This window comes from Dryobates pubescens, chromosome 21 (assembly GCF_014839835.1).
Source record: "Dryobates pubescens isolate bDryPub1 chromosome 21, bDryPub1.pri, whole genome shotgun sequence".
NCBI classification, from domain to species: domain Eukaryota; kingdom Metazoa; phylum Chordata; class Aves; order Piciformes; family Picidae; genus Dryobates; species Dryobates pubescens.
In genome coordinates this window covers 9,078,047-9,101,107 of record NC_071632.1, presented here as the reverse complement: position 1 = coordinate 9,101,107, position 23,061 = coordinate 9,078,047, and the positions used below count along the sequence as shown (strand labels likewise).

Below are 23,061 nucleotides of genomic sequence, written 5' to 3'. Positions count from 1 at the left end.
GCTTGGAGAACTTTTCCAGAAGAAGCTACTTAACTTTTCATAAGCAAGAGTACTTCCAGCATCTTTGGTAAGACACTCATGCTACAGAGAAGTCCATCTGTTGCAACAGTAGCTATTAAGAGCCATAAACTAATTGCAGATAATGGCCTCCCATTCAGCAGCAGTAATTCAGCCACTTCATCAAGATATATGGATTAAAGCTGACCACTTGAAGACCTCAGTGTGCATGAGGGAAGGGGAGCAGATTGTGAAAAGTCTTGTTAAAAGTAGCAAAGATGATCCTTAGTTGCCTACACAGTATGGCATTGAAATAAGAGTCTAGATTTCAAGTGAATTTTCAATGTCCACCTGTTGCCATCAGGACAGTGATGCAAAATAGTCAGCAGGCTATGAATGGCTGGGGCAGCAGAGCAGCATCCGCTGAGTGAATGGGAGATTCACTAAGATTCCTAAATTGGAAAGGGAGAATTGTAATACGCTGCACCATACAAGACAGGGGAAGCATGGCTTATTTGGCAGCACTTGTCTCAAGAAGTAAGGCCAAAGAAATACAAAAAACATGGCCTAAAACAAGAAAAAAATGCATTTGACCATGCAGGCAATGGTACAAAGTGGTATCACTTCCTGCATGTGACGGTTGGGAGGACATGCAAAGGAGGTGGTCTTGAGAGTCAGAAATCTTCCACACAGAGGGTGGTGGCAACCAGCCTCGCCTTGCCTCAGCCTTAGAGTTGCACGACAACTGAAGGACATGAATTAGTCCACATGCCAGGCTTATAGTCCTGAGATGCTGCCCTGCTCTTCAAAGACACATCCACTCTTCTTGCGTCTTTGACTGTAGTAATCCACCATTAGGGTTCAGCCAGCAGAAGGGTTGGTACCCCCTCTCCCTTCTTCCCTGCCTAAGGATTTAGAAGTGCATGGCAGCTGCCAAAGGTGTTTCTGTGATGCAGACATTTTTTGAGAATTGTGAAGGGTTGGTGTGGGTTTTTTTATGTGTGAGGGAAAAAGGAAGGAACTGAACAGAGAGGAGTTTTCTGATAATTCCCTTCACAGCTTATCTCACCTCAAATACTTTTTTCTGCAGGCAAACCCTTCAGCCACCAGCCTCTCATCATTAAATGCCTCAGTCTTTGTCATGGCAACACTCTGCCAAGGCTGCTTCTTACCTTGGTCTCTTGAAAACACCACCTGACCCTTCTCTCTGGCACCACCGGTGCTCCAGCAATTCCTCTTTCAATTGGACCCACCTCACTCATCATGGAAATGCAACTGCCTGTAATAAAACAGAGCACAGGGTGCACGGTGATGCTGTACAATGATGGGGACATGAATCAAATGTCTGAGAGATTAATAAAAACAATGTACATTTAAATGGGAGAATAAGATTATTGAGGGTGGAATTAGGTTTGGACACACGATAAGATTCCATCCATCTGTGAAAAGTGCCAGAAGGTTTTTTAATGAGATTTTTCAGTTATGAACATTGAGACACCATCAGTCCTGAGGTGATAAGATTAGAGTTTGATTGTGTGTAGCTATGAGAATAGAAATGTATATAGAGAACTGACCTCCTGTAGAAAAGAAATTAGGGTCTCCAGGGGGACTAATTGGCAAATAAAACAGCTACACTAAGAATCCCATGGCAGAAAAAAACATTAGATACACTCTGTTGTAATTTAACAAATACTTGTAGATAAAATTGTGGTTATGGGTGACTGGAGGCATAAAATGGCATAAAAGAAGAAATTAAAACTCTAATAAATTAATGTTGCTTGAACCACTATGCTATTAGGCATAATGCATTGCAAAGGGCAGGACAATTAAGGAATGGGAAGGGAATTGCTTCTGGGATCTAACATCCAGATGCCACAATGCGAAAATCAAAACCAACTTTGACATCTGACTTTGGGAAAGTGGATTAGGAGAACTGACTTAGACATGGAGTAACTGTACATGAGAAAAGCCTCATGAGAGTCAAATGCAGAGCTATATTAGTATGCACCTGTTAAGACTTCATGTGCCTCATAAAAGGTGGTTTATGAGGACTCCTTTAATCTCTAGTGGGATGAACAACCTTGGTGCAGCAGGCAGATTGGTACAGGTAGGCCCTGCTGTCATTTCCTTGATGCCAGTGGACCTCACCCAAGCACCTCAGCTGTGCTGCCCCTGACTCTCCTCCACATCTGCCTTTTGCTGTGCAGTTGTATTTTGTGTCCTGTCAAAAGCCAAGGAACTGGGACTGTGCTCAATACTGTGGCTATGTGGCTGCTAGCTTGAGGGTGGTATGTTTGAATGGTGAAATAATAATGGGGCTTGCTTGTCACCACCTGCCAAAGACCCTTTGTACAGACTGTGACCCTAATATTTATGCCTCACAGTCATGCCCTCCTGGCACTGCTTGCCCATGGCTGACACATCTGTCATTTCCATCTGCTCTTCTTTTTCTGTCAAGTTTGCAAGTTGTGTTCCTCAATGCAATTCGTGTCCCTTGTGGTCATTTTGTCTTTCCTTTATGCAGCTGATTCAGAGTGGAAAGCTGAAGGCTTAGTGGTAAGTAGTTGTGAATTTATAGGCTAATTAATTTTCTCTAAATGGAAGAAAGAGAATTTTCTTAACTTAAAATACTCATCTCTCTTTTCTGAACTTCATCCTCAATGGATTCACTTCAGAGATTTCTTATTTTTTTCCCCACTAATTAATTCCATTGCCCTTTATTTTTCCTTAAAGAGCCTCATGGCTGGTTATCACAGAAGCAGAGAGCAATGAAGTACATATCTAAGAAATTTAGATTTAGTTATTAAATGGACAACAACCTTCACAACTGCCTTCTGAGAGCAACCCCTACTCTGACCACAAAGCAAAGGTTTGCTCATGTGCCCTGTTGTAGTTTCATGTTGTATTTTGAGCAGGTAGCCACAACTCTGCTCACTTGAGGAGACAAGATTTGCTGTTTTCTCTTCCAGGGTAAACAATCAGCAAATATGGGATAATAAGTACAATACTTTTCCTCAGGAGTAGAAAGGTAGCTGAAGTAAACTATTTGCCCATAAGTACTCATTCTAATGACATACTGTATGCATGTTGTTCATGTGTGCAATGTAAAGATAGGATTTGACAAATGTTACTGTGCAGAATGCTCAGTATTAGAGAGAGACGAATAGGTTATTGCATAACCCAGGAAATGTGGAATCTAAAGCTTCTGGTCTGGATGCAGACTTCTCAAAGTTCTCCCCACCCATGGTCATAAGTTCCACAGATGAGTTCAGCATCCAGCTGAATGCTGAATTAGGTGCAGTGAGCTGCCCTTGCAGCATTCACTCCTGCCAGCAACCTGTGCTCTGCATTGGGAGGTTTGGCCATGGCTGGGCAGGTCCTAATGAATTCAGTGGAAAATTGCAGGGAGATGATCTGCATAAACCTTACCACTGGAGCAGTTACTTAGTGGAGCAACATGTCAGAAATGGAGATGACTCCACAGTAAATCTCACCCCTTAAGAGCAAGCCACAAGGGGTGTGCACGACCACATAGCGTGTGTGGCTCAGGCTTCCTGTGGCAGTGAGATGAACTACAACCTAGGAGTGGCAGTGGCAGATTTGCCCTCTTAAATCCCTGTTGTGTGGCTAAAAGTTAGGCTTGTGGTAGGAGCACCTCCCAGCAGGAAGAGAGAATTGGGCAGGCAAAGGGTAAATGTTTTCATCCCAAACCATTAGAGGTGGTGGAGTCACCATCCCTGGAGGTGTTCAAGAGGGGATTGGACATGGCACTTGGTGCCATGGTTTAGTCATGAGGTCTGTGGTGACAGGTTGGACTTGATGATCTTTGAGGTCTCTTCCAACCTTGATGATTCTGTGATGAACAGTCCCATTAAGGCGTCTGCTTGCTGGAGCTGCCTACCAGCAAACATAATCCTAATGAAAACGCTGTGCTTGCTGCAGGATGCTAAAGAAATCGGGGTTGTTTAGCCTGGAGAAGAGGAGGCTCAGGGGGGACCTCATTGCCCTCTACAACTACCTGAAAGGTGGTTGTAGCCAGGAAGGGCTTGGTCTCTTCTCCCAGGCAACCAGCACCAGAACAAGAGGACACAGTCTCAAGCTGCACCAGGGGAGGTTTAGACTCGAGGTGAGGAGAAAGTTCTTCACCGAGCGAGTCATTTGTCATTGGAATGTGCTGCCCACGGAGGTGGTGGAGTCCCCATCCCTGGAGGTGTTCAAGAGGAGATTGGACGTGGCACTTGGTGCCACGGTCTAGTCATGAGGTCTGTGGTGACAGGTTGGACTCGATGATCCTCGAGGTCTCTTCCAACCTTAGTGATACCGTGACACTGGAAACCAAACCACTTAATAAACCCAATCCACTTTAGTATAATAAAATACATCAGGTGTGGGATATTTTATGAAAATGTTTAATTCAACTGTTTCTTTGGAATGTAGTAGTCATAGTTTGGAAATTTAAGTTACAGTTCAGTTCTAGGTGATTTTTCTTTTTCTTTCCCCCCCTCCCCCTTTTTTTTTTCCTCTTAATGCTACTCAGTGTCTGAGAATACAAATGTCATTTAAAGTTAAGGCTTCACTGTTCATTTTGAAACAACAATTTTACAAGTGTCATATTGTCATAGAAAATAAAAAATTTCTGTAAAAAAAATTTGCACAATTTTTTTTATCTTTCTTTTTTTTTTTTTTCCTTCTTTAGGATGGTACAAAACATGAAGCAATAATATACCAGTAAAATGAAATCATTTTACTACCGAAAAACCTTTTTTTATAGTTGCTTGGTTTTGTTTTGTTTTGTTTTTTTTTTTCAATAAAGAAAAAAATATGTTATTTTTACACTTTAAAAATTATGAAACAATCTAAAACAATATAAACTGAACATTTTGTAACACTGCCTTTACAAATTAATAACTTTATAAACATATAATTTTTTTTTTAAATATATTTATCAGTGCAAGATACTTTTCCATGTAAAGTTGCAGTATCATTTTTCCTTTATTGAAGGGCAACTTCCATTCTGTTACCTTCAGAGAAATCAAATCTTCAGTGCTAGATACTCATTATCATAGTAAGGTCTGAAGAGCACAAAGGAAATATATATTTATTTTTTTTTAGCTTCACTATCCTCATTATGATAAAGGAAGAAAAAAACCCCAGCACCCACCAGCTTTACTGTTCAGAAAGATCAAGACCAAGAAGCTGGTCCAGAATCTATTGAAATCCATAGGAATAGTTCTAAAGGTTTTGGGCTCGGGCTCCCCAGTGGGATTTTTCTCTTCAAGGCTGTGTATGCATGTAACTCTCAGTCAACTTAGTGGACTAGAAGTTTTTCAGCTAAGAACAGACCCCTAGCACCTGAATGCCACAGTGGTGTTGTGCTGAAAAGAGTTTTAAACAATCCTTTATTTCTTTGGGTTAATTAACTAGCTGCGGCGATACCGTCACGGTCAAATTACAGTGTTAGATACAAAGGAAAATTCTCTCTCTGCCAAAGTGAGTTTGCCACCTGGGACATTTTGTGGACTAACTTTCAGGCAAAACTTTCAGGTCTCAGGTGCCCTGTCTCACCTTCTGGAGGACCCCTAACTCTTCCAATTCAGGCATCTGCGGTTTGATGACCTGATGTGGATGTTTGCGTTTTCATCATCGTCTTTGCCTTTAGGACTCCTTTGAAGTAGCAACTGTCCACTTTTTTTTTTCCTATCGGGTTCATCTTTAAAGCATTTTCAACATCAAAACTCTCATTTTTACCTCCAGTCTCCCTACCTTTTCTTCAGTTTCTAGGTTATTCATGGATTTTCCACTGAATTTTCTGTTTCATGGTTCACATTGGTGCAATCGGATACTTTAAAGCATTTGATTGATAAATGATTTTGTTGCCCTGTGTAACTCAAGGCTGAATTAGCCCTTCTTTAGTCCTATTCATGGACAGGATACTTCATTGCTCTACTACAAAAGCAATTCTAGAAAAGACTAACTCAGAAAGTCACAATCACTTCTCTGGCTCTACTCAGAGAATTCAGCGAGGAAGAACACAAGGTCAGCACTCTGCAGTTTGTTTCTTTCCCCATGTTTGCACTGATTTTATCTGCTGGTTCGTAGATACCCAGGGCAAGGTTAAAGTGGCCTTCTTCCACAGTTATGGCTGTCTGTGTGTGGGCCACCGCAGAACACCCAGAGGCCTCTCTCACAGCTGCAGGAGGGGAGTGATCCCTCTGGTCCCTCGCCTCCTCTTGTTGGACCCCCAGTAGGGAACAAAAACCTTGTTCCATTTTACCCTGTTGGCCTAGCTGCATAGGCTGTTGAACAGAATTTGTCCAATAATATTTGTCCTAAAAGATTACAAAATTGCCACATAATTGTCAAATGTTTTTCCCAACAGCTTACGTTCCTTAGCTCACAAATCTGTCACTTTCTGCACTTCTGGTCAAACAGAAATGCCAACTGGATAGAACATGATGATGAGAACATACCCTACATACACTGTGGGATTTTATTCTGCCCTCAGTACTCCTGTGTAAGCCCAATTAGCATTGATTAGCATGAAAATACACGTTTACTGAGAGAACAGAACTCTGGGTTCAGGTAGGGGCAGGAGGAGGAAACTTTCTCATTTTCAAGGCAATCTTTTCAGTAAGGGAATAATTTTCCCTGGTGTAATTAACAGGCAAGCTGTTCAGGATAAAAGACACGTTTCATGACTTCAGGAAAAAAGATACTGTCACTTTATGCTGTTAAGAAGAAACCCAAAGTTCGACTTTGGAGGGTAAAGTTAAGAATTTTCCCTTTTTTTAAAACACAAACTCTAATAAAACTCTTTGCCATTACCAGCAAGTTAAAGCTGCAGTTTTCTTTCCTTGGCAATGGCAAATGCTTATGCAATCTACTTAGAGAGAAAGAGAAGAGAAAGGGAGAGAGATTTTACATTTGAAAATACATTCTATATGAAAGAACAATAAAAGGGCATATTGCAGCTTTATACAAAAGGGTCAAGAGACATGGAGTTGAAATACAGAAAGCAGAACAATCGAGCCAGGTTGTCCAATCTGATCAGCCCTTGCCTTATTGAGGCTACTTCCTTGCACTGAAATATACCTTTCTTTTAGCCAGTGAGCCACCAGAGTAAGACCAAAGCCAAGGCCATCACTGCAGAGAAGCAGAGCTGGAGTTAATGTTTACACAATGAGAAGCAGTACGAACAAAAAGGCACTTGAGAGGACATACACTAGCCAGTGCCAAGGACTTTTTTGTTTGTTTGTTTGTTTGTTTGTTTTGTTGATTTTTTAGGCAGTACACTTGGTTACCAGTTGTGTCTGATGATGGCACATAAATCTTTTATGGAGTTCACAAGCACAAAATTTAGTACAACACTGAAAACATCGATAAAATCAGACTGTATTGCTTCGTAAACAGAGCTGACACGATATCGGTACTGATGCAGCAGTACTTCCAAAAACAGCCTAACCCTTCTTTGCCTATGCACAACACGAGCAATTATACACAAATACAGGGGCAGGAGTCCACTAATTGCTGTTACTCCAATATGTTCTGGGCACTGAGCTACAGACAGCATGTCCATCCAAAGGACCCCACTGAATACATTTTGTGACAGCATCTTGGATTTTGCACAGTAAAACCAAAACCGTCCCTTAAGGGAAAAATGTAAGAGAAGGAGAGAAAGGAAGAGAAAATGAGCTCTAAATCAATCATCCTTGGTCTCAACACCAGCATTTGATTATTTCAAATAAAACCAACGGAAAAAGCAGACTGTACATGATTCAGATCGTTAACACAGATTGTTGTCCATGTTTATCGGTTACACACTCATTGAAGCTCCTGAGAAAAGCTTGGCTCAGTGTCATCAATGCACTTTTCAGCCTGTACAGTAAAAGAAGATCAAGAGTTCCCCAGCACAACCGAGCTATGTCCTTTCATCCCGATGCTCTGAAACTTCTCCAGTCGCTTTTACCTTCATGCTTCCGAGTATGAATTCTGTGTGTTCAGTTTGTCTTTTTTCAGTTTTACGCCATCGACCAGTTCAAAATTGTAATTCTCCAGTGCAGACAAGTTCCTCTCTGACATCCCATTGTGCCAACAGGCACAGTACAGGACGACTCCACAGATGGCTCCTAAAAGCACCCCGAGTGCACTCATGGCTATGATGGTGATGAGGATGGGATCTAAGGTCTTCAGGACGCTGCCTGGTTTCCTGGAGATGTTATCCTCGTAGTCTTCTCCTGTATGGTATGGAGGAGTAAACCCTGAAAGGGAGTAAAGAATTGCAACATTTTCAAAGCTGATTCAAGTTAGAGATTTGCTTGATGAGCTGTGGCCTTCCAGTATCTTAAGGGGGCCTACAAGAAAGCTGCTGAGGGACTTTTTAGGGTGTCAGGTAGTGATAGGACTAGGGGGAATGGAAACAAAATAGAAATGGGTAGATCCAGATTGGATGTTAGGAAGAAGTTCTTCCCCATGAGGGTGGTGAGACACTGGAACAGGTTGCCCAGGGAGGTGGTGGAAGCCTCATCCCTGGAGGTTTTTAAGGCCAGGCTGGATGTGGCTCTGAGCAACCTGATCTAGTGTGAGGTGTCCCTGCCCATGACAGGGGGGTTGGAACTGGGTGATCCTTGAGGTCTATTCCAACCCTGACAATTCTATGATTCTAAATTTGGAGAAAGGAAATCAAGTTTCTGACAGAAATTACTACATGTGAACACTTCTAGGAGGTAGTCCTAGCTTCTAGGAGGTAGTCCTAAGTAAGTGAAAACTAGAATGTGGCCCAAGTAGTTGCTGATTTTTTTTACATACTGTTTCCAATCCTTGAATCTGGCTGCATATTAGTAGGGGTCTGATCCTGCCTTGGATTAAATGGGAACCTTTGAAATAAATAAGCAGACTGATTCCATTTTGCCATCTTGCAGTATTTAGATCAAAACTGTTAATTAAATCTTGTGCAGCTCACTATGAGTGCTTAAAGCCTTAGACAGCTGTTTTGCATCCATCTCCACTTCACTGACATAAGAACTGGACCTTGAAATGGAAATAGTGACAGAAGTGTCTCAGAAAGGCACTCTGGCCTCACATGTTAAAATATTCACTGGGTATCATCATGTTTTCCCTCAACCCATTCACTTTATGAAAGACATCCAATCAGCTTGCAAACTCTGCTAAATGTTGCAGGAAAAGCCAAAAAGTCCTTTTGGACAAATGCTGCTTTCACTGAAATCAGTACTAGCAACCCTGTTGACTGTAACAGCAAAGAATATTAAGCTTATTGTCTGAAAAATGCAAGTGGATTTTATTACTGGGACAATATGACAATTATGATCCATTTAATGATCCATTTATAGCTATCATCACTGAAAATGATAATGCTTTGATAGACTGGTCATGAAATGACATTTTCAGCCAGGTCTGAGAAACAATTATCCTGAAGAGTTTTGAGCCTAATTACCTAGACCCTGCATGAGTCATAAAGTGTAAGATATAATGATAGCTGTTTCTTCAGCTCTGGACGTGACTTCTAGATAACAAAATATTAAGGAGCTATAGTGTGCATGCTTATATATGTATACAATATAACAAAGAATGTATATAAATTTTGAGAGATGAGAGACAGGTATGAAAAATGCAAAGCCCATAAGATTACACAACACAGAAGAATAAAATGATCAAATCCTTCAGGTATCAAAGCCTTTTTATCACCTGATCTAGATAAATAAAAAACCAAACTTAATAAAATGTGCAGCTAGAGAATTAATCTATAAATAAATAAATAGAATGCAGAAACTCACACCAAATGCACTTTAAAATTCATCCCCTTTTAGCAGCAACACATTTTTTACCTGTTTGATTACCTTCTGGGTCTTCTTCTTCATCTATTTCGTTCTCCACATCAGTTGATTCTAATGAAGCAAAGAGAATTGACATTGATTATTAGGGTTACAAACACTGATTGACTATCATGCTGGCAATGATGCTATAGCAGATTTTCCTGTGTCAGAGCATCGTTATGTCAGCTTGACAGAACTGTTCATTATGATGGGCTCTGAAAATTAATGGAGAAAAAAAGAGAAAGATTTAAAAACTCCTCTCCGCCCAGTCTTGGCACAGTTCTAGTTATCAGCAGGGGTTTTCCATGCCTGGGAAAGAGAAATCAGTGTGATGAATTAGCATCTCATTCATTGTATTTACAATTCTGGAGCCCAATTCCATAACACTTCATCAGTGTAGACATAGTTAATCACAAGAACAGTTTCACTGACTGCAGTGAGCACACTTGTGTTTGGGTTTCAGACTGAGCTTTTGGCTTTAATTCCCACAGGCCAAACTCTTAGCTCCGCATTTGGTTTGAACAACCAAAGCAAGTAGAGGTAGGAAGGAAGTTACTTTCCTTTCTGATTTTGGAGTCAGGGAAGTACCACTATTGTGGTCCTAGCACCCTTCTTGGTACTGAGGACACTGCAGGAGAACCAGCCAGTGTGTTCTGCCTCTCTTTCCTGGTAACTGTCACTCTGGTGGCATGTCATGAATCCCAGGAGGTGGACGGTGTGATAGAATAGATTGTACAGGTTTCTGAGCCTGCAGTGAAATTGCCATGTAGCTGGAGACTGTCCTGTTACCTCAATAGGCTATCATCTACAAAAGCTGAGGAACACCCTCTATTATTGCTCTCAGTTATGTTTCCAACTCACATGGCATAAGTTCATATTTTTAATGTTGAGGGTTCTCAGATCCATTCCTTCTCCTACATAAAAGTCATTGCTTCATCTCCATCATGAAGGACAAGTTTCAGTTGCTTGTGTTTATCTGGGCTTTCTGCTGCCAAGTTACGTGCAGTGTGCAATCCACATATGACCAGCAGCGACTGGAATAACCCAAGACTGGCCAGAGGTAAAAGGACTCAAATAGCATCTCAGGAATAGACTAGCTCAGACGTGGGAATGGCCATGTTCTAACATGATGTCATGTCCCATATATCTGGGAGCTGGTGACTAGAGCAAATGAGTCACAGCAAACTAAGAAATACAGGACAGCAGAGGACAGAGCAGGGGGCATTTTAACCTCTCTGTGTGTCCAGTAAGGGTTGGATTTGGCGCTTTAAAAGAGAATTCAGGTAGGCTTGGTAGTAAATGATCTAAAGAGAGGGAAGTAATAAAATAGGATGTTGAGCTTTAGTTAAAACAGGGAAAAGCATTGGGAAAAGCAGAGAAATTTAAAGAGGGTAGCAATCTAAGATATAGGGAGAGATGTGAGAATGTGAAAATGCTGTGACCCATGTGAGCAGGATGTCAGTTCTGATCCAAAAGACTGCAGCTGTTGCAGTGCTGAGGTGACACCAATGGCACTTCTGATTAAAGCTATGGCTCAGATCAGGATGTTTGCAGTGCAAAACTTTCTATATAGTCAGGACAAAACCAGGTATGAAAATAAAATAAATCATACTTTGGATGAGATTTCTGCTTGTTCTTGCTGTTCATACTTACTTCGGCAATCCTCTTGTGCTACGTGATTGTCAATTTTAATATCATCCACGGCAATTCCTCCAGTCCCTTTTCCAATTTCTCCCTCAATAACCACCTGGCAAAAGAAGATAATGTTCACATTGTTCTTCTGTTGATAAACAATTACAGCATTCAGGATATTAGTTGCTAACACACGTCTTCACTTGTCCTGATGCCACATCTATGTCTGGTTTGATTGTAGCCTGCCAGTCTGCACTGCGTGTCTTTATGAACTTGCATATGCAAATGTGAATTGATATCAGCTCAACCTCAAAGAAAAAAAGTTTGCTGTGAAGGTGATGAAGCACTGGAGCAGGCTGTCCACAGAGGTTGTGGAGTCACCTTCTTAGGTCACCTTCTTGAAGATCTTAGAAATCCTCAAAACTCACCTGGACATGTTCTTGTGTGACCTGCCTTAAGCCGACCTGCTTTGCAGGGGGGTTGGATTCAATGATCTCTAGAGGCCCTTCCAACTCCTAGCACTCAGCAGTAATGCCCTGATTTCATTAAAGACTTCTACATCAGCAGCAAAACTCTGGCCAGGATGTGGTCTTGTGACAGATGCAAAATGATTGCTAAACTAAGTGGCCTTCACTAACAGCTTGTTTACATGGCTGTCATCCGAGATACCGTGAAGTATAGCTCTACTATCACTACCACAGCAACAGCACCTCAGCTGTAACTATCATACTGTCTACATCAATCTGTCAGTGACATTTTCTGCTACACATTCAGCAAGGTCTTACTGGTCTGGGGTCTGTTAGCTTAGCAAGGAACAGCCCAGCTCACCTGGTAGTGTTTCACAGACTTGTGAAGCAGAACACGTCCTTCCTTCCAGCAGTTTGCCTGGTGCCCGCTCAGAGTCCACAGTACCTGGTCGTATTCATCTGGCTTTTGGTAGCGCAGTTTGATCTTCAGGGTGCCCACGTGTGCTCCAGACATGTGGTACCAGAAGGTCATGCAGTGGGCAGAGTTCTGTGAGTAAATCACGGGGCTCAGCAGCCGGGCAACTTTGCCTTTCTGGCTTTCGTCAGCTTGCGAGTAGATGAAATTGCCATCTCCTACTGTGACAGAAGGACTGTGTTAGGAATTGACACCAGTTTTCAGGCTCTTTTTTTTCCCTAAGAAAGCCTGACCAGCCCTGATCATTTTGCTTTCTTTCTGTGCTGATGTATCAGGGCTCACAATCAAGAGTCAGAAAGCACTGGTTTGGGAGCTCTAGGAAAGCTGATGTGCTCTAAAGTGAGGGCCACAAAAATGATCAGAGGGATGAAACACCTCTCCTATGAAGTCAGGCTGAGAGAGTTGGGATTATTCAGCATGGAGAAGAGAAGGCTCTGGGGAGACTTTATTATGTTGTTTTGATACTTAAAGGAGGCTTATAAGAAAGATGGGGACAGTCTTTTTAGCAGGGCCTGTTGTGACAGGACAAAGGGTGATGACCTAAAGACTAAGATATGAGGAAGAACTTTTTTACATTGAGGGTGGTGAAACTGGTTGTCCAGCTGGTAGATGCCCCTGAAACCATTCAAGGTCATTTTGGTTGAGGCTCCAAGCAACCTGAAGATGCACCTGCTCACTCCAGGGGGGTTGGACCATATGACCTTAAAGGTCCCTTCCAATCCAATTTTGCTATGATTTTGCCAGACTTCATCTGGCAGTGTCCCTTGCAAGAGTCTCCTTTGGCTTTGTGGTGAGAGTGAACCATAACATGTTCAGTACACATTTGTTTCTGCTCAAAGAAGCAGGCAAAAACATGTTTGGTGTGGCAGCATATGCTCCATTTGTTGGTGTGCATCTCCTGATGGCCTTAGTTCAGCAGGTTAGACACAAATCCCTGCTCTATATTAATTGTGCAAAGAGCTATTTTAAAGCTCTGTTTAAAGTAATCTGTGCTCCATAAGAGAAGATAAGAATGAGAAGAACACTGGAAGATAAAATAGCTTTGAACAGCCATGGCCAGAAATCAGGAATTGAGCTCTAAGCAGTGCTCCTAAACAGAGTCTGCACATCGTCACAAATGGTGTCAGAGTTACTGGAACAATGTCCTGGGCTGTGTATATTTGTGACCCATTTCCTGAAAAAGTGAGATTGTGGCTGGTGTTTTCTGAAGACCATAATGAATCTCTACATGTTGAAATCTGAACACTTAGTACCCTTAACTTAGAAAATTGCTTGCTTAATCACTCTGGGAGAGAAGCACGTGGGAATGTGATTGGTTTGGTAACAGAAAATTGCTAAGTAAGAGAGTGACTACAGGAAAGTTCTTCTGATTGACACCAGGCAGTTTTTGAACAGCATCTTAGCAGAAGACTTTGATGGAAAAATTGGAAGTTCATCCTGGTGCTTGTAGAAATAGATTGCACATGTAATGCATTCACACAAAAAGGATGGAGACAACATTTGCTGGCTATGGCATAAAGATATCTTGAAAGTAAGAAGGAGTAAAGTAATAATAAGAAATACTATTGCTCAAATGCAAGTCTACACATCTCTCTTTAAACACAAGACATGTTACAAAAGGCAAAAGAAGATCTCCTGAAAGGGTGCTGTTTCATCAACATTGGTCTTTGCCTATACATCATGTTCTTGAATTTCTGTTGAAATAATGTATAAATGAGACTTGCTGGATTGTAATGGTATGTTCCTGCACCAATGAGGAAGAGAAGGTGAGTGTCGCTACTCTGGGGAGCCTAAGTATCACAGGTCAGTTAAAAGATGAACCAGGAACAAAGAAGAGTGCTTTAAACCCAATGGCTGGAAGGAGTGGGCCTAATGAATGAGAAAAAGAAATATTAAAGATTTTGTTTGGATTTTTCTGTGGGCAGTTAAAGGTATCCTGGTCCACATGCATATGCAAGCATCTGCTCTTTGAATGAATTTTATAGGGGAAAAGGATGCTAAAATGACAATTGCTGCAGTCCCATCTTGTCCAGCTTTTTCAGCAGGAGTACTTGTGTCTATATGCTCTTTCCAACTTTGCTCCTGTGCAGAGGGCAGCACAACACGTGCAAAGAATGATGCTGGGGAAATCCAAAGGGAGATAAAAAGGAAAATAATCACAGCATTAGGATAGGTGTCTCAGTTAGAAGACTAACCCTGGGCAGATTTAATCATAACATGTACAACTTGAAGTGAAATACAGCATATCCTGCTGTCTTAAAGAAAATGCTGTTGAAGACCACTTCTGTGGAGTTTCTTCAGCTTTCATAGATGTGCAGCTGAGAACAAGAAGTGCCTGGGAGTTGGCCCGTGTTGCGGTGACACTGAGGTGCTTCTTTGGGACATCAGTGCCATTGAAACTGTGATCTGTGTTCTCAACCACCCCTCTCATTCTGCGCTTGCTGGCAGGGAAATGGCAAAACCTGGCTGTTGAAAGTGCCCTTAAAGCTGAAGAAAAATGGTGGAAAACATTGGAAACTACAGCAGTAAGGAGAAAAAGGGGCTGCCTGGTAGACTTTCTGAAACTACAGCTAAGACAATAAATACATTTTCAGCACTAGCAGGGCCCAGCAGAAACAACAAAATCTCATTTGAAGAATATCATTTCTTCATCTCGTGATTGAAGACAGGTTCAGTCTCTCTATAATCCTTGGTGGCAAAGTGCAGATAGCTCTCATTTCCAGAATATTATTGCAGTGCTGGGTCAGGAACTCTGTCTTCATTGTCTTAATTAGAGCTTTACTTATGCATGCCTTTTAGATTTTGTCAGTCTCTGGCTAACATAGCTTTTAACCTCCTTTCAATGTCAGATCCTACTGAGCCATTTCACTTTACTCTACATCAATTTTTCCACCATTACAGCCTTCACTTCAGCTAACTGCCTTTAGTTAATTTGATGCCATTTATTTGTACAATGCCATTTATAGTCAAAGTATTAGAAGTTTTTTTTTTTCCCTTTCCCCTGAAACTACTGTACATGTCTTAAGATTCAATTGAAAGTGTCTCAGAATTTAAAAAGTCCAATTTTGTCTAATTTCCTTGTCATTCTCATTAGGCAAAGGGGTTGTAGAAGTGGGAAGGGGGATTCATCTCAACACATTTGATTAATCTGCACGTACGCAAGAGAGAACACTGAAGGGAGAGGCTGTGTGGGTCACGAAGTGCCCTCCCTTCTCCACTAGCCAGCAGCATATTTATTGCCTAATTATGCAGAGCCATGAGTTAGACACTACAAAACCAACCAATCAATTTCCCAGGGTGATATTTCTGGAAAGGGGTGGCTGGAGAGGAGGAGGGCATGGAAATATGTCCATCTGGGAAGTTTCACTTATAATACCTTGCTGGGCAGTCTCTGCAACTGCAAAACAGGAATAATGTGAGGTTTGTTTGTGACCATATCTGTTGGTAAGGGATATCTGCAGAGCATTTGATCATTCAGATTTTTTTGTCCTATCCCAGATGATAGTTATCCAAAGGCAAATCAGGGGAAGGGGAGTATCTTTAATTCCTGGCAATAAATGATCTTTATTCTCTTACCGAAAGGATAATTATGGTCAGTTGTGACTACATGTGCTGGATTAGGTTGCACAGAGCATCTTTCTGAATTCACACATTTTAGATAGTATTTGCTCTCCTATGGTTTTGCAGAGGATTTTGGTATTAAACAGAGCAAAATGGCTAAATCATGAACTCATGATTACCTGTATGGTCTTGAATTGGCCCTGTTTTGCTGGTCAGGATTGCCCACTTTAAATCCACCTGGTTGTCATGCTCCCAGTGGCACAAAGTCTTTTGAGATCCCCAGCCAAAGGCACAGTTGAAGTTGTATAGCGGCAGCTCTGCAGGAAAAATGAGGGATGAAATGTGGTTGTTAATCACATAAATCAGATTTCATACTTCAAAACCATTTGACCATTAACAGAACCATTCCTACATGAAATTCTGAGAAGCCATAACCAGAGCAGCCCTGCCGGGAAGCAGATGAAGAATGACTATTTCTAGGAAACGCTGTGGTTACTTCTTGCCTCTTTATGACACATATTTTGGCATTTTTTTAATGGTTGGATGAAATCTTCTAATTTGCCTACATTAGCTGATATCTGTGCTGTAACATACATGACTCAAAAAGAAAGCTCTGGCTTGCGGATCTGATCTATTTTCTGGTTGTCAATATCTATTTGCACCATAACGGCGCAATGTTTTGCAACAACTCACAATCAGATCTGGACAAAAATAAGAAAGGACAGGAACACTAATGGAATGTCCTTGGCAGGAAAGGATTTCTGGTGAAATGTATGAGTACGTGGCTTCAGTGAGGAACTTATTCCAGCACCTTCCAGACAGCTAAGGAGGCCCACAAGATGGCAGCATTGAAATGGACAAACTGAGATGGAACGGGGACAAATGTGGCTGATTGCCAAATGAACTCAAAATGAGCTTCAAAACAAGCTCCATGTAAAACAAGGGAAGTCTGGTATTATGGTCAGGATGAGATCATATCTTGTTTTCAGCTTCTCTTTAAGTCTGCCCAAAGGTTTAATACATAGTAGCTTATTTTCTTCAATAGAACTTGGAATTTGAATGGAAAGATTATACAAAGATATCACCTAAATCCCTTGCATTTCTTATTTTCAGAAGCAGTTTGAAACCTTTTGGGCTTTTGGTTCCTACCCCGTTGAGATGAACTTTTACCTCACCTTGAGCAATGGCAACTCCCTGTAGAGCAATACCCTTCCCACAGCAGTGTGACCAAATCCTGAAGGCTTTTCTCAGGCATGACTCACACCTTATTAAACGAATAACTTAGGTTTACTTTAATGAGATGCTTTGTGCAAGTACGAACTAAGAACAAAGGACTCTGTGCTCCCATCAATATCGGCTCTGAGGGAAGAATTGTGTTTCTTGCCCATTATTAAAAAAAAAAAAAAAAGCCAGGAAAGATAATGTAACCTCTAGAATGTGTTTTGTTTATTGTGGGAAAAATACAGAGGAATATGGGAAGTGTGTTGGGACCTGTGGCTGGCCAGACCTTTGAGGTAGAGCCCTCCCAATCTGAAGAGGCAAAGACCTTCGCAACATAGTGAGCTGCCTGGGCAACACTGGAAAGGCTTTTGAGCTCCCAACCCAGATTTTAATGCAGAGTAAACTAGAATAATCATTTTATTAACACAGAGCAAACCTCAAGTGAGTAGGTTGAGACAGAATGGATATAAAAATAGTCTATCTGTCATTCTTTCTCTGCCTGCTGTGTCCTTGTTCAGCAGGTCTTTGCTCCCAGACAGAATTTTAACTCAACTTACTGGATTCCTGCACTGCAGCCACTGTGCCCTCTCCTCTCTGGCCCCTAGAAAATTTCTGTCTGTCAGCAGAGAGGCCTGAGTGTGCAGCAGCTCCTGCCCCTCTTCTCTGCCTGTCAGTACCTCGGCTGTGCTGCAGCATCACTCCACACTGAGCCCCCATTCTTTGCTCCTTCCTTTCATCTACCCCATCCTGCCTGTCTCCCCCCTCCCTCCCACTGGCCTCCAGAGGGGTCTGCTCCACATTGTCACGAATATGGCATCCTAGCTGGGAAGAAATGAATTAAACAGATAATGTCTGACACAGGAATTCAATATGGGGAGAACATGTTTCCTGGAGGACCTTATCCCCTTCTAGGAAAGATCATGGTGAATAATTCCTCTTTGGGTTCAAAACACTGAAGAAGCAGAGCTCAGCCTGTGAGCACAAGAGTGCAGAAAGACAATCCATTATGTTCCTTTCTTCAGTATATGGTGGGTTTTCTTTTCTAGACAATGGGGTTATGATCAAAGACATCTTGCCCAAAAGAGGAAATCTGCAAACCAAGGGGAGATTTTAAAGAAACAGAATGACATTTATATGAATTAAAGAGTTTCAAGTTCTTGGAAAATAGTCTTTCATTGTCAAGGAGGCCTAGGGAGAGCTATATTGCATGGCTTTGCTTGGCTTTGACATCAGAGCCATGAAATAGAACTTTAGAAAAGGTCTTAGAAAATGTAAACCAAAATTAATCTTATTAATCCTGAAGGGTTATATCATGCAAAGCCAGTGATAGCCTGGGTGGTATTCAAACCACAAGAAAAGAGAGCAGTGGTAGATAGATCACATCGATCTGAAGGTACCACACAACATGAATGAGCTCACAGCACAAAGAGACTGAAAGGATCGGCACTGTCCAACTCTGAGTAAAAATAAATAGCAGAAGACACAAGAGAAGCACGTAAATGGGTGGAAAATCCAGGGAAAGAAGATTATAATACTTGCTTTCTCCATTTCATAGCCTGAGAAGTGCTAGATATCCATGATGTGGGTGATACTTAGTTTCCATGAATGCTGCTAAGGCTGAACACAGTTCAGAGACAACTGGACAGTGAAATAGATAAGGAAAATATCCAGAATTTAATTATTAATTGTAAAGTGCAAGGAGTCACAAGCCTTTTGCTACATGGTGTGAAGCCAGCTCTGAACATTTGGATTAGGAGAGTTTCAAAACAGCACTAAATTTCACAGCATCATCTAATAGAGAATTTCTGACACTTTCATTTGAAATTATAGTCCAGGAAATTGGCAAAGAGCCCAAGTTTGATATGCTTTGGCCACGTCTGTGCTCTTTGGCTTTAGGCTCACATGCAGCATGGTGTAGCATAAAAATGAACTTCTTTTCCATGCAGAAGTTAATGGAATTCCTCTGAAACTGAGGAGAATTTAACCAGTAACCTGCTTCAAGTTAGCTATTTGGTGCTACTTTCCTATTGTTTTCTTAAAAGTGATTGTGTTAACATATTCCTTAGCCAATGACAGCAATGGAATTGAAGGGCAAAGGCAAGACATTTCAGAGTGCTCTTATTTTATGGGCTCCTTAAATATGCCATCACTTACTGTCTGTTCTTACATCTCTTCCAATGCTTCTCCCAGGGACCCATAAAAAGGAAAAATAGACCTGCTAGCCAATTAATAATAGACACTTGTAGCATCAGGATAGGTTCATTAGTTGTATGGACAATGGATGTGCCCCAGCAAAAGTCAGAATAGTTCAACACTTCTATTAAGTGTCCCAGGGGCCTGATACAGTAGCTCACAGTAAACTACAGTCAATCTGTGCTTTTCACTGTCCTTCAAAATACATCTTGGCAGCTCTGGTAGAAGGAAGGAAAGTAGGGATGAGTAGCATTTGGTGGGGTCCCTCTACAGCACTGTCCCATTCTCCTGCTAGGATAATTCTCCTGCCATTAGGTGACTGATCTCCACGTTTGTGTGCATTGAGAGGATGAAGAAAGCCAGCTATTATGTAACCAAAAGACAGCAGCTTAGAAGAGAATCTGAGCGGGAGCTGTGACGAAATCCCATATGCCTTTTGCAAAATGAAGGGTACGTGATACCGAACTAAACCAGATTTATCATCTCAAGGAATAACCAACAGCTGCACTTCTTGAGCACATCTTGCTCACAGCTGGAACCATTACTGCACATGAACAAGAAAGTAATTTGAAAATCTAGTTGAGTGAGTTTCTTGCAAGTTCATTAATCTTTCGTGGCTCACAGACTTTGACACATCCAACAAGAGGCAAGAAGGAGCATGATGGCATGAAACATGCTAGGAAAATTCTCTATACGAGTCTCTTGCCAAAGGGTAAATCAACATTAAAGTGGGAAATTGCAAACATAATTTGGACCACTTCAAAGTAGTTTATTTGGTCTGATTCATATTTGAATTTCACCTTTTTATTATGCTTATGCTGGCAGCACAGAATTACCTTAAATGATAGTAAAATGATACCTGCTTTAACATCCCTGTATTGATGCAAAGTTGTCCCACTGTAAATGAGAATGAGACTTATTCACCTTAAAATGATTTCTTAGCATAGATTTAACCTCAGGATTTCTTAGTGATCTTCTTCTGACATAGCTATTACTCGTGTGAACAACAAGCTGCTTCTTGAGCAGTCTGCTTTACAAAGGACTGAGAGCAGGGAATGTAAATGAACAGCTTGCTCTGTATGTAAATAGCTAAAAGCCAGCCATTTCAAATAGTCCTCTGGAACTGAAATAGATGTGAGGACCGAGGCCTGAAAGGTATTTGCCTTAACAGGGAGTTTTGTTAAAGGCATCTTTTTGAGTTTGAGGGGGAAAAGTAGAGCCTCTTTTAAAAAACATCCAAAGCTTTAAATGTTTTTTAGCAGTTTGAAGCCATGATCCCTTTTTATTCTCTTACAATTCAACCCCCTTGAAATGAACGATAAAAGTCTCCTTGATGGAGAGCTTGTTTATACACAGAGGCTTTCCAGCTATTTGCTCTTAACTATTTCCTTAGTGTATGAAAGCTGGTTGTAACAGGATCATCTCAGACTTTGACACACTCAAGCATGTCAGTCTGGGAAAACAAGATTAGGGTTGTTCATAGGCACGAACGCAGGCAGAAGAATAGCAATACGTGGTGTTAGCTCCTATGGCAGAAGTACCTGTGCTGTGGCAGATGCTGCTGCTGACAGGGCTGGTAAATCTCTGTGCCACATCACAGTGGCACAAGCTGCTGTGGCCAGCACTGGCACAATGTAGCTCATGTTTGGTTATCTGCTGAAGCCTGCAGCCTGCAACTGATCTGGAATAGCCCTTTGGCTTGGAGTTCATCATTTACCTCAAGCTGTATTAGCATCTTAAGGTAAATGAGCCCTTAGAGGGAATTAAGGCTGAAGCTAAAGGCTCAGTACTTGATGTATTAAATTTATACCTTGTTCAGCTTGAGAATAGCTGAAAGAGCTGGAGTGCACTCATCCTCAGCCAGCTGAGGGCTGGGATGCATTTGAGCAGCTCTTAACTTCAAGGCCATTTTAAACTATGCTATTTGTGGCTGCCATAGCAGACTCTCTCCCAGTTGCATGGCCCCTTGCTCTGATGTGCTTCATCATGCCAGCCAGGTCCAGCTGTGCCCCTTCAGCAGAAGGAAATGCTTACACCACCTTCATGCCAGGAGGAGTTTCCCCAGGTTGAGTGGAATTTCTGTCTGCCCCTTTTGGGGTGTTTTCTTTCTGGCTTTCAGTGAGGGATTATGAAGCAGCTGGAAACTTTTATCTCTTAAACTGGAGATTCTGGAAATCTTACTCAGATTTATTAGCATCTGACTGATCTCTATCTAGGGTCTTTGTAATGTGCTGCCATGTGGGAGCCTGGAATTTGGGATGTGAACTTGTCCCTTATTCCCCGGAAGGAAACAGTTCCTACCAGCACAATGCAGGGAAGTAACATTGGCATACTGTGAAGGGAACCTCTGAGACTCCTTTAATAGAGGAAAAAACTTGGCTCATCACAGAGTAGGCAAAGGTGGTGCAGAAGGGAAGTAAGGAGAGAAAATGAGGATATCTTAATCTCTGGCAGAACAGTCAATCTGTTTCTGGAAAGTCCCACCCAAGTCAAGGGGCTTAAACACAACCTCCTATTGCAGTTTTCTGTGGGGAGGACGGAAGAAAACTGCATTTTACAGAGGCACTTTAGGAATTTGCCATTTGTTTAAATGCCAGAAGATAGTTAAAAAAGCCTGCAACAAAAATCCTTCATTTCAGCAAACTATAAAGCTAAAAGACTATTTCAGACATAAAAATTAAAATGTTTTACTCTTAAAACCACTGCATATCATCCTTTCTTCCTTTGCATCCCCCACCCCTTTCCATACTGGGATCACCAGCAGCCTTCCAGCCCTTCAGCCATGCTGACTGTAGAAGAGCCCTGTGGAGAGGTGTCCCATGAAGCTGGGCCAGCCTTTCTTACTGCACTGGTACTCCACAAGCTCCTTCTGCTCATAAAGCAGGCACAGCTAGAAATAGTGTGTGCTGACTAAGCCAATTGGCTGACCCTGGAGACAAACTTTTAGGGGAGTAAAAGCATTCGCCTCTGCAACATCAGAGCGCAGAGGGCAAGAGTGGGAGCAATGCCTAAGTCAGCTCTATCTCTTAATCAGGTCAGCACCATCAGTGTCCTTTAGGAAACTTCTGCATTATTAGTCTCTTTCTTTGACTTGAAGCAAGAGTGGATAGTGTCACATGGTTGAGGAAACAATGATAAACACTTATCCACCCTGTTAATAAATCACTTGCAAGACTGTGCCTGACTGTGCTTTAATGGAGGAAATGGGAGGAACTGAAAACTGACCCCTTGCCACTCCACAATTATTAACGCAAAGGATTTTCAAATGCCGCTTATAGTTTTTGGAAGGTTTCCCCTCCCCCCCCCCCCCCCAATCTAGCCTCTCCCTGACTTCCAATAAATTGCACAGGATATTAAAAAATTGTATGAAAACTGTGGAAGCAGCAAACTACAGGTTTTAAAAGCTGCTAGTTATTGTACTGATTACGCCGAAAGGACCTGCTGCCAGTGGCAAACTTGTTCTTGCTTTTTCAAGTCCATGGTAGCAGTTTATGTAACCCCATTTTGAGGAAACTTGCTCGAAAACAATACTGTAAAACTGCCAGCTCCCTGCTGGAGAAAACTGGCAAACTTTACTTGTCTGAGTTTTATAAAGCCACGGATATAAATAGAGAGTGGGCCTGTGTGTGGCTCTGTTTTTGTTTTCCTAGAGTTTGCAAACACATTTTGTGTCACTGACATGCCA

The 23,061-nt window shown here is 41.7% G+C and overlaps 1 protein-coding gene across 1 annotated transcript in view; it reads right to left on the bottom strand.

The window, feature by feature from the left end:
- Positions 1–4,676: 4,676 nt before the first annotated feature.
- The window catches only part of NRP1 (neuropilin 1), a 118,117-nt gene continuing 99,732 nt past the window's right edge, over positions 4,677–23,061 (bottom strand). Inside the window, 5 exon segments of the mRNA XM_054171218.1 lie at positions 4,677–8,255; positions 9,840–9,899; positions 11,481–11,574; positions 12,288–12,559; positions 16,142–16,279. Of these exon segments, the coding sequence (XP_054027193.1) occupies positions 7,966–8,255; positions 9,840–9,899; positions 11,481–11,574; positions 12,288–12,559; positions 16,142–16,279 (854 nt within the window). The 3' untranslated portion in view covers positions 4,677–7,965.